The sequence below is a fragment of the Theropithecus gelada genome, chromosome 7b, assembly GCF_003255815.1.
Source record: "Theropithecus gelada isolate Dixy chromosome 7b, Tgel_1.0, whole genome shotgun sequence".
Lineage (NCBI taxonomy): Eukaryota > Metazoa > Chordata > Mammalia > Primates > Cercopithecidae > Theropithecus > Theropithecus gelada.
This window is the reverse complement of record NC_037675.1, coordinates 108,265,335-108,278,758: the sequence shown is the minus strand read 5'-3', so window position 1 is coordinate 108,278,758 and position 13,424 is coordinate 108,265,335. Positions and strand designations below refer to the sequence as shown.

The following is a 13,424-nucleotide window of genomic DNA, read 5'->3' as shown; positions in this document are numbered from 1 at the left end:
CAGGGGGCGCTCGGGACCCACTGATCAGAGTCAACCCCAGAGGCAGGTGCAGACGGAGGCTGATTTCCTGTCAGGATATGGGGCTTCCTCTACTTCTCACAGTTTCCCCAGGGAACCTCTCTTAAGTTTAGAATTCTGTGCCTAACAATGTCTTCTCTAAGTATTTGAGAGAGATTAGTTTAGTATGAAGAGCTATTCTCACTTGCACAAATGTGGGTTGATGCTTACAGGGATGAAAAGTCCTCAACCACGGTCACCAGGATCAGAGTCCTGAGTAAGCTCAGGGCTTCCTAGTGAGTCTTCTCCAGTGAGACCCAGGACAGGGACCTCAGTGAGGTTCCCTGACTAGAACAGTCTTTACAGATGCTGGTCACAGACAATAGAGAGGCTGGGCCAGGGTCAGTGTCATGCAGAACCTCACAGGTTTCACGTCTGGCCCTTCTCCTGACACTGAAGTATGCAAATCAGCATCACACTGATCTGGTGCTTCTTTTGCTCCTAATTCAATTATTTTCTTTTTAGTTGTTGTTCTCATTTTTCCATTTGCTTTTCCTGCTTTCTGGAAAAGGAAGATATTTTCCTTGTGGTCAAAATTCCAGGCCTCAAGCCCTTTCCTGGCGCTCAGGTGGGTCTCAGGCTGTGGCTGCTGCAGTCACGCGGGAGAGGCTGGTGGGACTTTCTTCACTCCTCCTCACTCAGGACCCTCCACTGTGTTGCATGGAGACTCATCTGGAAATGCAAGTTGCCAGTGGGGACTGAAAGGGACAAGCTTCTTTGGTTAACATGGGATACGGGTGTGTTTCTAATCCTGTTCTCAAAAACCTTCACACAGTAACGTTCCTCACTAGTGGTGTGAGGAAGAGGGTGTGAAAGTTGTCAGAATCAAAATGGAGATACTCGTGTTATAATCTTTACAGGTGAAGCTGGAGAACGTCATGAATAGAGGGTTCTCATGCGCACATCCCTGATAACAAGAAATATCGTAAAAATACTCTGCACAGCCACAACCTTGAACAAAGGCTACCACCACAATAAGAGAATTATTGTGGGGTATCTGCCCTGCAACTCCCTGTCCAAACTTAAACTGATTCCACCCTTGTAATTGATTATTCTATCCCACGATAATTGTCTGCAAACAGCTCAGGTAAGCCTCCTCAGTTATCTTTTAAAACACTTGTCTTCTTTTACCAACTTAAATATGCCCATGGATGATCCCCTTGCGATGCTCATTTTCATTTAAATATGATTTGATTTTAGAGAGTCTCTTTCTGTGTGAAATGTAGGTTTGACAAGCTGCAGAGGGACACACCACTTTCCGGTGAGATGTAAGGGATGACGATTTTGGGGGATGGCTGGAAACATCCAGTATCCTCAGGGCCGGCCATCAGTAAGTGCAGGCTGGCAGTCTCAGAAACAGCTGAAGCTGCTTAATCACCATGGAGTTTGGCCTTCTCCAGCTCTGCTCTGATGGAATCAGGGCCACGTTGGTTATCGATGATAATCTACCTAACATAGGGTCAGCTTATTACACTTTTAATAATGTCTATTAAAAATTCACACCCCTCACCTGGATTAGTGTTTGATCAAATAACTACAAAGTATTGTCCAGCCAAGTACACCACAAGATAGACCGTTACTCATGGAGAAAAACATTTAACATGAGTTCTAGTGTCTGATACTGTTAAAGTTGTAAAACTGATTATTTACTCATTAGGCTATTTTTGTTTTTGCTATTGAGTTGTAGAAGTTGCTTTAACATGTACAAGGTTTTTTTTCTTGTTTTTGTATTTTGTTCAGAGTTTTTATCATGAAACCCTGAATTTTTTCAAATGTTTTCTTCTCTGATGAAATGTTACTGAGATATTTTCTTTAGTTTTTTAATGTGGTGTGTCAAATTGATTCATTTGAGGATGTTGAATCATCTGTGTGTCTCAGGAATAAATTTCAGTTGACCATGGTGTATGGTCTTCTAAAAAAACTTTAGAATTTATTTTACTATCATTGGGGGGTTAATTTATGTCTACTATTGATATTAGTCTGTATTTTTCTTTTATTGTGGTGCCTTTGTTTATTACTGGTAATGCTACAATGGTAGCCTCAGAGAAAAAGTTTGGAAGGTAGACTCCTCACCAATTTTTGAAAGAGTTAGGGAAGCATTGGCATTACTTTTTATTTATTTAGTATCTATTTATGTATTTATTTATTTAGAGAGGGAGTCTCGCTCCGTCGCCCAGGCTGGAGTGCAGTGGCACAGTCTCGGCTCACTGATACCTCTGCCTCCCAGCTTCAAGCGATCCTCCTGCCTCAGTCTCCCAAGCAGCTGGGAACACAGGTCTGTGCCACCATGCCCAGCTAATTTTTGTATTTTTTTTAAGTACAAACAGGGTTTTACCATATTGGCCAGGCTGGAGGCTGGTCTGGAACTCCTGATCTCGTGATCTACCCTCCTCGGACTCTTTAAATGTTAAGACTCAATTTATTATGTAACATATAACCTATCATGGAAAATGTTCAATGTGTACTTGAGAAGAATGTGTATTCCATGGGCCTTGGTTGCAAATTTCTGTCAATGTCTTTTAGGTAAATTTGCTCAATGGTGTTGTCCAAGTTCAGAGGCTCATTAAAATTTTTCTTTCTGAATTTGCTATATGTTATTGTAAGTGAGGTATTAAGGTCTTCTCTTACTTTTATATTGTTTTCTGTTTCTCTTTTTATATCTCTTAAAGTTTGCTTAATGCAGCTATATGTGTATTCATACACATGCGTAAAAATATAAAATAAAATAATGATTGCTAAGTGAGTTTCTTGGCACAGTCACATTATGAGTCATCATATTTTCCCAAATGCTGCCATTGCCACCAAACTCCTCCAGGAGTCTCATATCTGCTCTGGGCACTGCCTTTTCTTCAGTCATCCCACAGGAGAGCTTGCTATGGAGGAGGAGACATGAAAACAGGGCCAACCCTCTTCTGGTGAGAACAAGCCCAGACCTGAACCTGCAGCTCTGGGAGAAGAGCCACAGCCCTGGGATTCCCAGGGGTTTCCATTTGGTAACCAGCACTGAACACAGAGGACTCACTATGGGGTTTGAGCTAAGCTGATTTTTTCTTGTTGCTGTTTTAAAAGGTGACTCACAGAGAAGTAGAGTGAGTGAGAGTGAGTGGATATGAGTGAGAGAAACAGTGGATATGTTTGGCAGTTTCTGACCAGGATGTGTGCATATTTTCAGGGGTTCAGTGTGAGGTGCAGCTGATTCAGTCCATAGAGGACCTGAGACAACCTGGGAAGTTCCTGAGACTCTCCTGTGTAGCCTCCAGATTCACCTGCAGTAGCTTCTGAATTAGCTGAGTTCACCAGTCTCCAGGGAAGGTGCTGGAGTAAGTAATAGGTATGAAATATGATGGAAGTCAGATACACCACGCAGACTCTCTGAAGGGCAGATTCACCATCTCCAAAGACAATGCTAAGAACTCACTGTATCTGCAAATGAACAGTCAGATAGCTGAGGACATCGCCATGTATGGCTGTACATAAGGTTCGAAGTGAGGGAACATCAGTGTGAGTTCAGACACAAAATTCCCTGCAGAAAGAAGAAAGGAGTCTGGGCTGAAGGGGCCACCCAGTACTCACAAACCAGGTGCAGCCCCAGGGCAGGTGCACATGGAGGTCAAGGGCTGCTTTTCTTCAGGGTCTGTGGCTTCCTCTGCATCTAACGGTTCCCTTCGGAACCTCTGTACATTTATGTTTTGGGCCCACCACGAAGGCCCTGGATTAGAAAACTTTAATTAAAAAGAGGAAACATACTCATATATCCCCAGAACAGATGGAAGTATTGGAGGCCTAAGAATGTGCAGGAGCGGGGTGAAGCTGTAGACACTGCCCCCCCACAATGCCAGTCTCACAACTAGGGCTGGAGAAGACTGGGAATTTGATGGAGCTTCCCTAACAACCCTGTACTACAAGCTAAGTCCAGCAAGACCTTTAGTGCCTCCCTGAGCACAGGTGTCCATCAGGGATCTCGCACGTGTCCCAGCAGCAGCCATGCTGTCCGGGTGGGGCTCCCTACATGGGTGTCTTTGGCACCCACCAGGTGACAGATGTTAGAGTGCAGGGCAGCAGCTGGCGGCCTGGTCTATTGGGGTCCCTGATGCTGGACGGATAAGAGGTGCATTCTCAGGGCCAGCACACTGTTTATGGATTTGTATATAAAAACTGTGATTTTGGCCAGGGCACAGTGGCTCACGCCTGTAATCCCAGCACTTTGGGAGGCCGAGGCGGGCGGATCACGAGGTCAGGAGATCGAGACCATCCTCGGCGAAACCCCGTCTCTACTAAAAATACAAAAAATTAGCCAGGCGTGGTGTCGGGCGCCTGTAGTACCAGCTACTCGGGAGGCTGAGGCAGGAGAATGGCGTGAACCCAGGAGGCGGAGCTTGCAGTGAGGGGAGATTGCACCACTGCACTCCAGCCTGGGCGACAGAGCGAGAATCCATCTCAAAACAAAAACAAAAACAAAAAACCTGTGATTTTACTTCTTTTTCTCAGATAACATAATAAATTAAGAACATAGTGTGCAAAAATTGTAACATTCAACACTACCCCAAATTCATTGTTTCTTAATTTTGTGCCAGATTCCAACATATTATTGCCTTTCTAATGAGAAATTGTTCAATTAAAACTGAAACTACTTTTTTTCCTACCTTGTGGTTTATTTTAGTTATTTCCACATGCTAACCCGCCCTCCCCCAGAGAAAGGGCAGTTTGTCCTCCCTCTTAGCCTGAGAAAGGAGCTGTTCCTGTACAACTTAAGGCCTGCAGAGACCCCAGGTGTAGCTTCCCTGAGTCAGCTATTTCTCCATGTGGGCGACCCCCACTGCCAGTAACTGCTGCTCAGGTATAGTTGTGGGTTCAGAATTAGGACACCCTTTAGGTGATCACATCCCAATCCTATTCAGAAAATTATCCTTATCATAGACAGAGATATTTCAATACCCATTCTCCTAACATAAGGTTCTCTCTTTTACTTGGTTGCAAGATTTCGGGGAAAAGGCAACTGTATATTTGTGGGAATCTAACCTCAGAATCTACTGCATTGCTCTGGCAGAATCAAAAATTGAACGCCAGTGAGCTCTTTATTCTCATTAAAATGTGTCTTTGGAAATGTTAACATTTTGTCCAGATTCTGTGCTCACAAGCAACGATGTTTCTTAGTGCACTGTTGGCTGGTGGAGGCCTCGCAGACCCTCTCCCTCACCTGTGCTGTCTCTGGATTTTCCATCATAACCAGTGCTTCCTGCTGGAGCTGGATCCATGAGTCCACATGGGAGCGACTGGAGTGAATCAGGTGCACAGGTCATGAAGGGAGAAAAAATTCCCACCCACTCCTTATGAATCCAGTCACCATCTCCAAATTTGGGTCCAAAAAGCGCTTGTTTTTACAGCTGAGCTATGTGAGCAACAAGCACACAACCACGTATTTTTAAAGAAAAGACAGAGGGAGGGGACCACAGTGTGAGCTCACAGCCAAACCTTCCTGGAGGGTTCACAGGACAGCAGAGGGTGCTCATGATGGAAGGAGTTGCTCTGGATTCCAGGGCAAACGCAAGACCATTGTAGAAGCACTCGGGTCAGCCGGGGGCTCTCAGGAACCATGAGAAAATCAGGACACCAGAGGGGACTGGGTACAGCAGGGGGCGCAGGACTATTGTGGGAACTCAGAAAGAGCAGGTTCTAGGCTCAGCCTCAGGGCAGGTGCAGCTGGGGTGAAAAGGGGCTGGATGAGGGGTTTTGTGTCACCATCATATTTCCCCACTAGACACCCTCCACTACATCTGTTCTAATGCATGTGAGTGTTTGTACGATTAAAAAATCATATTTCTATAAATATATAACCATATGTGGGTATGTCAAGTTTTCCTCTTCAACTTATATCGGCCTTGTCCGTAAGGACTAACTCCCCGTAATTACTTGAGGACCTCATAAATTGTGGTCAGTTTTGTAGGTTTCCTCTCTTTCTCTGTCTCCCTTTCTCCCTTATTCTCTCTCACACAAATGGACATACCCCCCACTCCACACACAAAGAAATCTATGACTTTCATTACCTGATGTATTGAATAAAATTGATTAATGTGCAGCTTTCCCAGCTCTGTTGTTGTTCATGCTGTTGTAAGTGTAAGAACCATGGGTTTCTCAGCTGTGCACTTCTCCAAGCTGAGTAGCAGCTCTGTGATAATACCGAGAGGGCCAACAATCCAACTGTCAATCACCAGCTTAACTAGTAAACAAATTGTGGAAACGTCATTCATCGGCAGACTACCGACTGTGACGATAATATACTAATGTTGGATATGCTCAACAGCATGGTTAAATTCACTATGGTGAGTAAAACGAGCCAAACAAATAAAAGTACATACATATGATACACTTTTATCAATTCTATAGAATAAAATCTAAAGTTACATAAAGAATCAGTAGTTCACTGTGAATATTGTAGACAGGAGGAATTACAGAACAAGAGAAAATTTTGAGCGTAATTGACTAGCTATCTATGCTAATAATAATGATGTCTGTGACAATATTTGTACAATTGATCACTTCATGTGAAGATTTTTTTTTAGCTTAACGTCATTAAAGATAGTACTAACTGTAACATGTGTAATTTGGTAGAAACGGAGTCAGACAGAGATAAAATACATAAAACGTCAGAGACTCTTGAACATTCATAGGAATGAGCCTGCGCTTCTCCATATTTTTATGGAAACACTACAATACAGCAAAATAATGACAGCTTTTTTTTTTTTTTTTTTTTTTTTTTTGAGACAGAGTCTTGCTCTGTCGCCCAGGCTGGAGTGCAGTGGCCGGATCTCAGCTCACTGCAAGCTCCGCCTCCTGGGTTTAGGCCATTCTCCTGCCTCAGCCTCCCGAGTAGCTGTGACCACAGGCGACACCACCTCGCCCAGCTAGTTTTTTGTATTTTTTAGTAGAGACGGGGTTTCACCGTGTTTGCCAGGATGGTCTCAATCTCCTGACCTTGTGATCCGCCCGTCTCGGCCTCCCAAAGTGCTAGGATTACAGGCTTGAGCCACCGTGCCCGGCCATGACATCATTTTATGAAGTGAAGGGGGTTTATTAAACCACTCCAGGCATGTTATATTAGTTTGTTTTCCCACTACTACAAAGAACTACCTGAATTTGGGTAATTTATAAAGAAAATAGGTTATCGACTCATAGTTCTGCATGGCTGGAGAGGCCTCAAGAAACTTGCAATCAAGGCAGACTGTGAAGGGGAAACAAAGAGACGGCTCACATGGCAGCAGGAGAAGTGGGGAGAGCTACCACACCCTTTAAATTTTCAGATCTCCTGAGACCTCAATCGCTATCATGAAAACAGCATGGAGGAGCCACCCCCATGATCCAGTCACCTCTCACCAGGTCCCTCCCTGGACTTGTGGAGATTCCAATTCAAGATCAGATTTGGATGGGAACACAGAGCCAAACCATATCTCATGTCCAGCTCTGTCCCGGAGTTGGCTCAGGGATCAGGTGCGTCCTGTTAATGGGAGCTGGTACACCAAGCTCCCAGCCCCAGTTGTAGCTGACGTCATGCAAAGGCCAAGATATGTCAACTGAGATTTAGTGTGGATCTGATACGTGATGGTGACACACCCTCAGACCAAGCGGATATGGAAGGGATAATTATCTCCACACTAGAGGTGTCTGCTGAGAGCAGGCAGTTCTCTCAGGAAAGTCCACAATGGCTTGATAGAGCAGGGAAGGAGACGGGCTCAGGGTTTTTACCATGGTTTGGCGGTGGGGGGGAGACTGAGTGTTTCCGCTCACAGAAGGGGTTGGTAGAGTAGGAAACTCCTACTCGCATCAAATAAGGCAGCTCCTGTGATTCTGACTGATATTCACCTTGTGTGTAAAAAAGGAGGTAGTGGAGGAATGAGCCTTAAGCTATCAGCAGTCACACACCAATATACAGTGTGACAAGTTATTCTATGTAGCAACTATAAAAATAACGAATAAGAAAAGAGATAAGGGCTCAATATGATGGACAATACCAAGGTCTACAGAAAATGAGATGAGTGTTTGTAAGCCAAAGCAAATAGTAATGAGAAGCAGGAGGAAGGTGTGGGGAATTAGACAGGGGTCCCGGTCCAATGACTTGGGTGGAAACGTTTACTATTAAGGGTTATCAGCTTAGTCTGAAGGTCTTAGGTCAGCTATCTGTTTTAAAACATCAGAAACACCAGAGGATCTTTGAGGATGCTCAGTTTAACATCTCCTATTTTATTAGCCTTGCAATCCTGTGAAAAAAAATTTTTTTTTTTTTTTTGAGATGGACTTTCACTCTTGTTGCCTAGGCTGGAGTGAAATGGCACTATCTTGGCTCACCGCAACTTCCAACTCCCGGGTTCAAGTGATTCTCCTGCCTCAGCCTCCCAGTAGCTGATATTACAGGCATGCACAACCACACCCAGCTAATTTTGTATTTTCAGTAGAGACAGGGTTTCTCCCAGTTGGTCAGGCTGGTCTCAGACTCTGGACCTCAGGTGCCCCCCTTGCCTTGGCCTCCTGAAGTGCTGGGATTACAGGTGTGAGCCACTGAGCCAGGCCAAAAATATTATTGATTATTTTTTGTTTGTTTTTAGAGACAGAGTCTCTCTCTATTGCACGTTTGAAGTGCAGTTGTGTAATAACAGCTCACTGTAGTCTTGAAATCTTGGCTCACAGAGTATGTTCACATGTATGGTGCAGGTGTATGTCTGTGTGTGTTTACCCGGCATGGAGTTCTCTGATTTTTGGGTCTGTGGTTAGGTGTTTCACATTCTTAAGATATTTTTCTTAAGAAATATATCTTAAGATATAAGTATATCTTAAGGTATCATTATTTCTTAAGATATTTTTCTCTGTGTTTCTAACTTCTATTTCTGAAATTTGAAATATATCTACACTATACTTTTTGATATTAGTTCTTATATTTCTTCACTCATTTTCCCTCTGAAATTCATTTTGTGTAATTTCCAGTAACGGAGTTTAAATTCCTGATTTCATTTATAAGCTGAGCAAATTCTAAGCTGAGCGTACCCAAGGTATACTCAATTTTATACTGAATCACTTTTGATAATTTTATGAATTTCCATTTGATTCTTTCTTAGTATTTCTGTCTGTCAGTTACCTATCTAATCTTGCATTGTGTCCACATTTTCTTTCAGACCTTTAACAAATTAATTTTAATTACTTTAAATATCCTACTTAATAAGATGGTTCTAGTATTGTGTCATTTACAAATATCAATTCTGATGATTTTTCCATTATGAATTTGGTGTTTTTCATTGATGTATGTTAATATTTTTGTTGATAGCCAGCTATGTTTGGACCCTTGATATTGACTTATTATTTTATTTTGTGCATTTCTGCCTGTGTTTTCCCACACCCTATCTTTGCTGGGCCTTGGTTGTGAAGATGTCTGTGCATCTCTTCAGAGCTATATTTGACATTTCCTTTTGCAATGGCTGTAGCAGTTGAAGTGTGTTCTTCTATGTCCACCAGAGACTTCATATCCTCTAGTGAGACCTTGTTTTTCATGCCTGCTTGGCTTTGAATATTCACCTCATTCCATTCTACAGAGAATCTCTTTCACGTTCCTAGGGTGAATTAAAGTGTTATATTTAACTGCCAATTGTGAAATTAGTGGAAGGCATTAGACTAAAGGAAGAGTCTCTGACCTCTCGTGGGGCCATATTTCTAGAAAATCATTGTGATCCTGGGTCTGAGTGTGACCTTCCGAGTTTTCCCGACCCTCCTCCAAATGGGGTGCTGGTCTGTGTGTTCTTGCCTCTTCCCCTGGGGTAGAGTCCTCCTGTTTTCCCCGGTTGTTCCCTCCCACTGCTCTAATCCTCCCTGTTGGTGTCTCCATCTTCCCCATCTGCTGCCATGACCTGCAGATTAAGGCTCTGATTCCACAAGAAAGTGAGGGAGCTGCTTCTCAATAGATCTTTGATGGGGACCTCTGTTCCCATATCAGCTCGTGAGGGGTTGCTTCAGTGCCCTAGGACGCTGATTTTCATGGCCTGCTCCTGCAGGGTAATACCTTAGTTTTGTAGTGGGAATCAGAGAGCCGGGTCTGGATGCGTTTCAGAAGTGTGGGCTCTCGTTCTCTCCCAGACAGTCACTTTGGGAAAGACAGATTTTTGTGACTGTAAAGGATTTAAGGGAATCAGACAACTCTTCAGTATGTTGTCCCTTAGAATTTCTCACTACAACACGCTTCACACACTCGACTTCAAGCAATCCAGTGTATATTTGTGCTCCATCTTGTAATGGCCTACATTGAATACGACAGACTCTGCCTCAGGTAATTTCATATCTTGGCTTTATTACTCTACACAAGAACTTGCCTCTCCCTAGATTTCATTTTTTTTTTTTGTTTTAAACCTTCAATTATCTGAAGCATTAAAAAAACTTGCAAACTTCCATATTTTCTATTTATCTGTTACTGCTGATGTTATTGTTTCAAAAATAAATACATATATATATTTTTCATTTATGTACATTTTTAAGCTGAGCAGCATACATTTTAAGTAAAACCTAGAATAATAAAAGAATCCAAACATTTTTCAACTGCCCCCCAGAAATGGCAAATTATGGTAAATGTGTTCACTGGAATACTACTCAACACTTACAATAAATATATTTCTGGCACACAGAACAACAAAGAAAAATATCTAAATGTTTATGATGAGCAAAATAAGCCAGACAAATAAGAATAGACACCATGTTACTCCATTTATGTAATTTCTTTTAAATGAAAAAGAATCTAAGGTAATATCCAGAAGATCAGTAGTTACCTGGGAAAAGGGTAGACGAAAGGAAGGGGAAAGGAGGAGACATACAGAAGAAAAAGAGAAAATGTTGAGGGAAACTCACTTGTCCACTTTGGTAATGATGACACATCATGTTTATCAATTGCACACTTTAAATATGTGAAGGTATTATCTGCCAAATAACACTCACAAAATTTATTGTAAACAGACAAATGAAAAATTAGACAAAGATAGGGTGGTATAAAGACAGAAAATATATATTAAATGTCAGAAATGTCTGAGAATTTAACTCCTGAATCCTAGTTCCCTCTTTATTTTTAGGTGAATGGTAGAGTGCAACAAAATCACACGTATTCTCAGTACAGGAAATGGGTTCCACAAAGCATACTAGGTATGTCCAATTCTTACCAAGATTTGGTTCAGGGAGTAACAGTGATGAGGAATAACAGGCTCAGATACTGGGGCTCAGTCATCCCAGACATGGGCTCCTAGACACACACTTAGCCCCTCCTCCATGTGTGGGTTTACTTCCACATATGTAAATGGAGAAACCATTGACTCCTACAGAACATAATTTACACAAATATATAAAAAATAAAATAGTGCAAAATATTGATCACAACAAAATTTCCTAATAAGACAGCGTGTTTTCCAAATACCATCATTGTCACCCAACTCCTGCGGGGCCTGTCATTTTATCTGGGGTCTGCCGTCTCCTCAGGGTTCCCACCCCAGAGCTCTCTGTGTAGTAGGAGATATGCAAATAGGGCCCTCCCTCTGCTGTTGAAAACCAGTCAAATCCTGACCCTGCAGCTCTGGGAGAGGAGCCACAGCCCCGGGATTCCCAGCTGTCTCCACTTGGTCATGAACACTGAACTCAGAAGACGCACCATGGAGTTTGTGCCGAGTTTGGTTTTCCTTGTGGCTATTTTAAAAGGTGATTTATGGAGAATGAGAGATATTGAGTGTGATTGGACATAAGTGAGAGAAACAGGGGCTATGTGTGGTGGTTTCTGACCAGGATTTCTCTGTTTTTGCAGGTGTCCAGTGTGACGTGCAGCTGGTGGAGTCTGGGGGAGGCTTGGTAAAGCCTGGGGAGTCTCTGAGACTCTCTTGTGTAGCCTCTGGATTCACCTTCAGTAGCTACGAAATGCACTGGGTCCGCCAGGCTCCAGGAAAGGGTCTGGGGTGGGTCTCAGGTATTAGTACAAGTGGTGGTACCACATACTACGCAGACTCTGTGAAGGGCCGATTCACCATCTCCAGAGACAACGCCAAGAACTCACTGTTTCTGCAAATGAACAGCCTGAGAGCCGAGGACACGGCTGTGTATTACTGTGCAAAAGAGACACAGTGAGGAGAAGTCAGTGTGAGCCCAGACACAAACCTCCCTGCCGGGTACCTGGGACAACCAGGGAACGCCTGGGACACTGTGCGTGGGGCTGTCTCCAGGGGCAAGTGCAGGTGGTGCAAGGGCTGGTTTCCCGTCATGGTCTGGAGCTGCCTTGCTACCAAGTTACCCCAGGGAATTTCTCTAGATTTACAATTCTGTACTAAGATTTGGTGTTGTCTCTGACTGCAAAATGTCCCCCCAACCTTGTATCTTTTTTTTTTTCTTTTTGTAACAGGAGGACACATCCACACACTGCAGAAGCCTGAGTGTCACTTTGGGGGCAGAGATGACCCTGCCTTGATCACACTGGTCAGTGTCCTGAGGAGCACACCCCACAGGGGACCCCGATGACTCTAGTAATGGCTCTGCCTCAAAACCACTGAAGAGTCCTTCCTTTCATTAGAGTCGACCACAGCTCCTGGGCTTCAGCACAAGCCGTACCATAGATGTCACAGAGCAGCAGCTTGACACCTGACCCATGTGATGTTCCTGCCTTTAGAGACTGGGAGAGGGGTGTGTTCTCAAGGTCAACACACTCTTTGTGGATGTTGAAACAGAACACCTGCTTTTACTTTATTTCATTTGAAGATAAATGAACAAATATGCATCTGCAAATGATTGCAATTTTCACATTTATTCCAGTTCCATTATTTCTTAGTTCTGCATGATGTCCTGCTACAGGATTGTGTTTTCTATAGGTATTTTTCAACAAACCAAGAAAATGCCTTTTCCACTTTCACTGGTTTTTCTCCATGTGCAGAGACCTTGAGTAGAGCATGTCTGACTGCATTTGTCTGTCTTCACACTGCTGATAAAGACTTACCAGAGAATGGGCAATTTACAACAGACAGAGTTTTTTTGGACTTACAGTTTCACGTGGCTGGAAAGGCCTCACAATCACAGTGAAAGGTGAAAGGCACATCTGACGTGGCAGCAGACGAGAGAAGAGAGTTTGTGCTGGGGTCTCCCCTTTTTAAAACTGTCAGATCTCACGAGACTCATTCACTATTATGAGAACACTACAGGAGAGACCCACCCCCATAATTCAGTCACCTCCCACTGGGCCCCTCCCACAACGTTGGGAATCATGGGAGTTTCACTTCCATATGAGACTTGAGTGGGGACACAGCCAAACCATATCATGCCACCCCATGTCCCCTCCCAAATCTCATGTCCTCACATTTCAAAGCCAATCATGCCTT

At 43.4% G+C, this 13,424-nt stretch overlaps 2 gene segments (V, D, J or C); both read left to right on the top strand.

The window, feature by feature from the left end:
- LOC112628818 overlaps nucleotides 1-13,424 on the top strand; it is a 1,133,279-nt gene that overhangs the window by 122,156 nt on the left and 997,699 nt on the right.
- Nucleotides 11,694-12,186, top strand: LOC112628835. The segment is given in 2 exon segments: nucleotides 11,694-11,766; nucleotides 11,870-12,186. Coding segments are annotated over 2 exon segments (390 nt in total).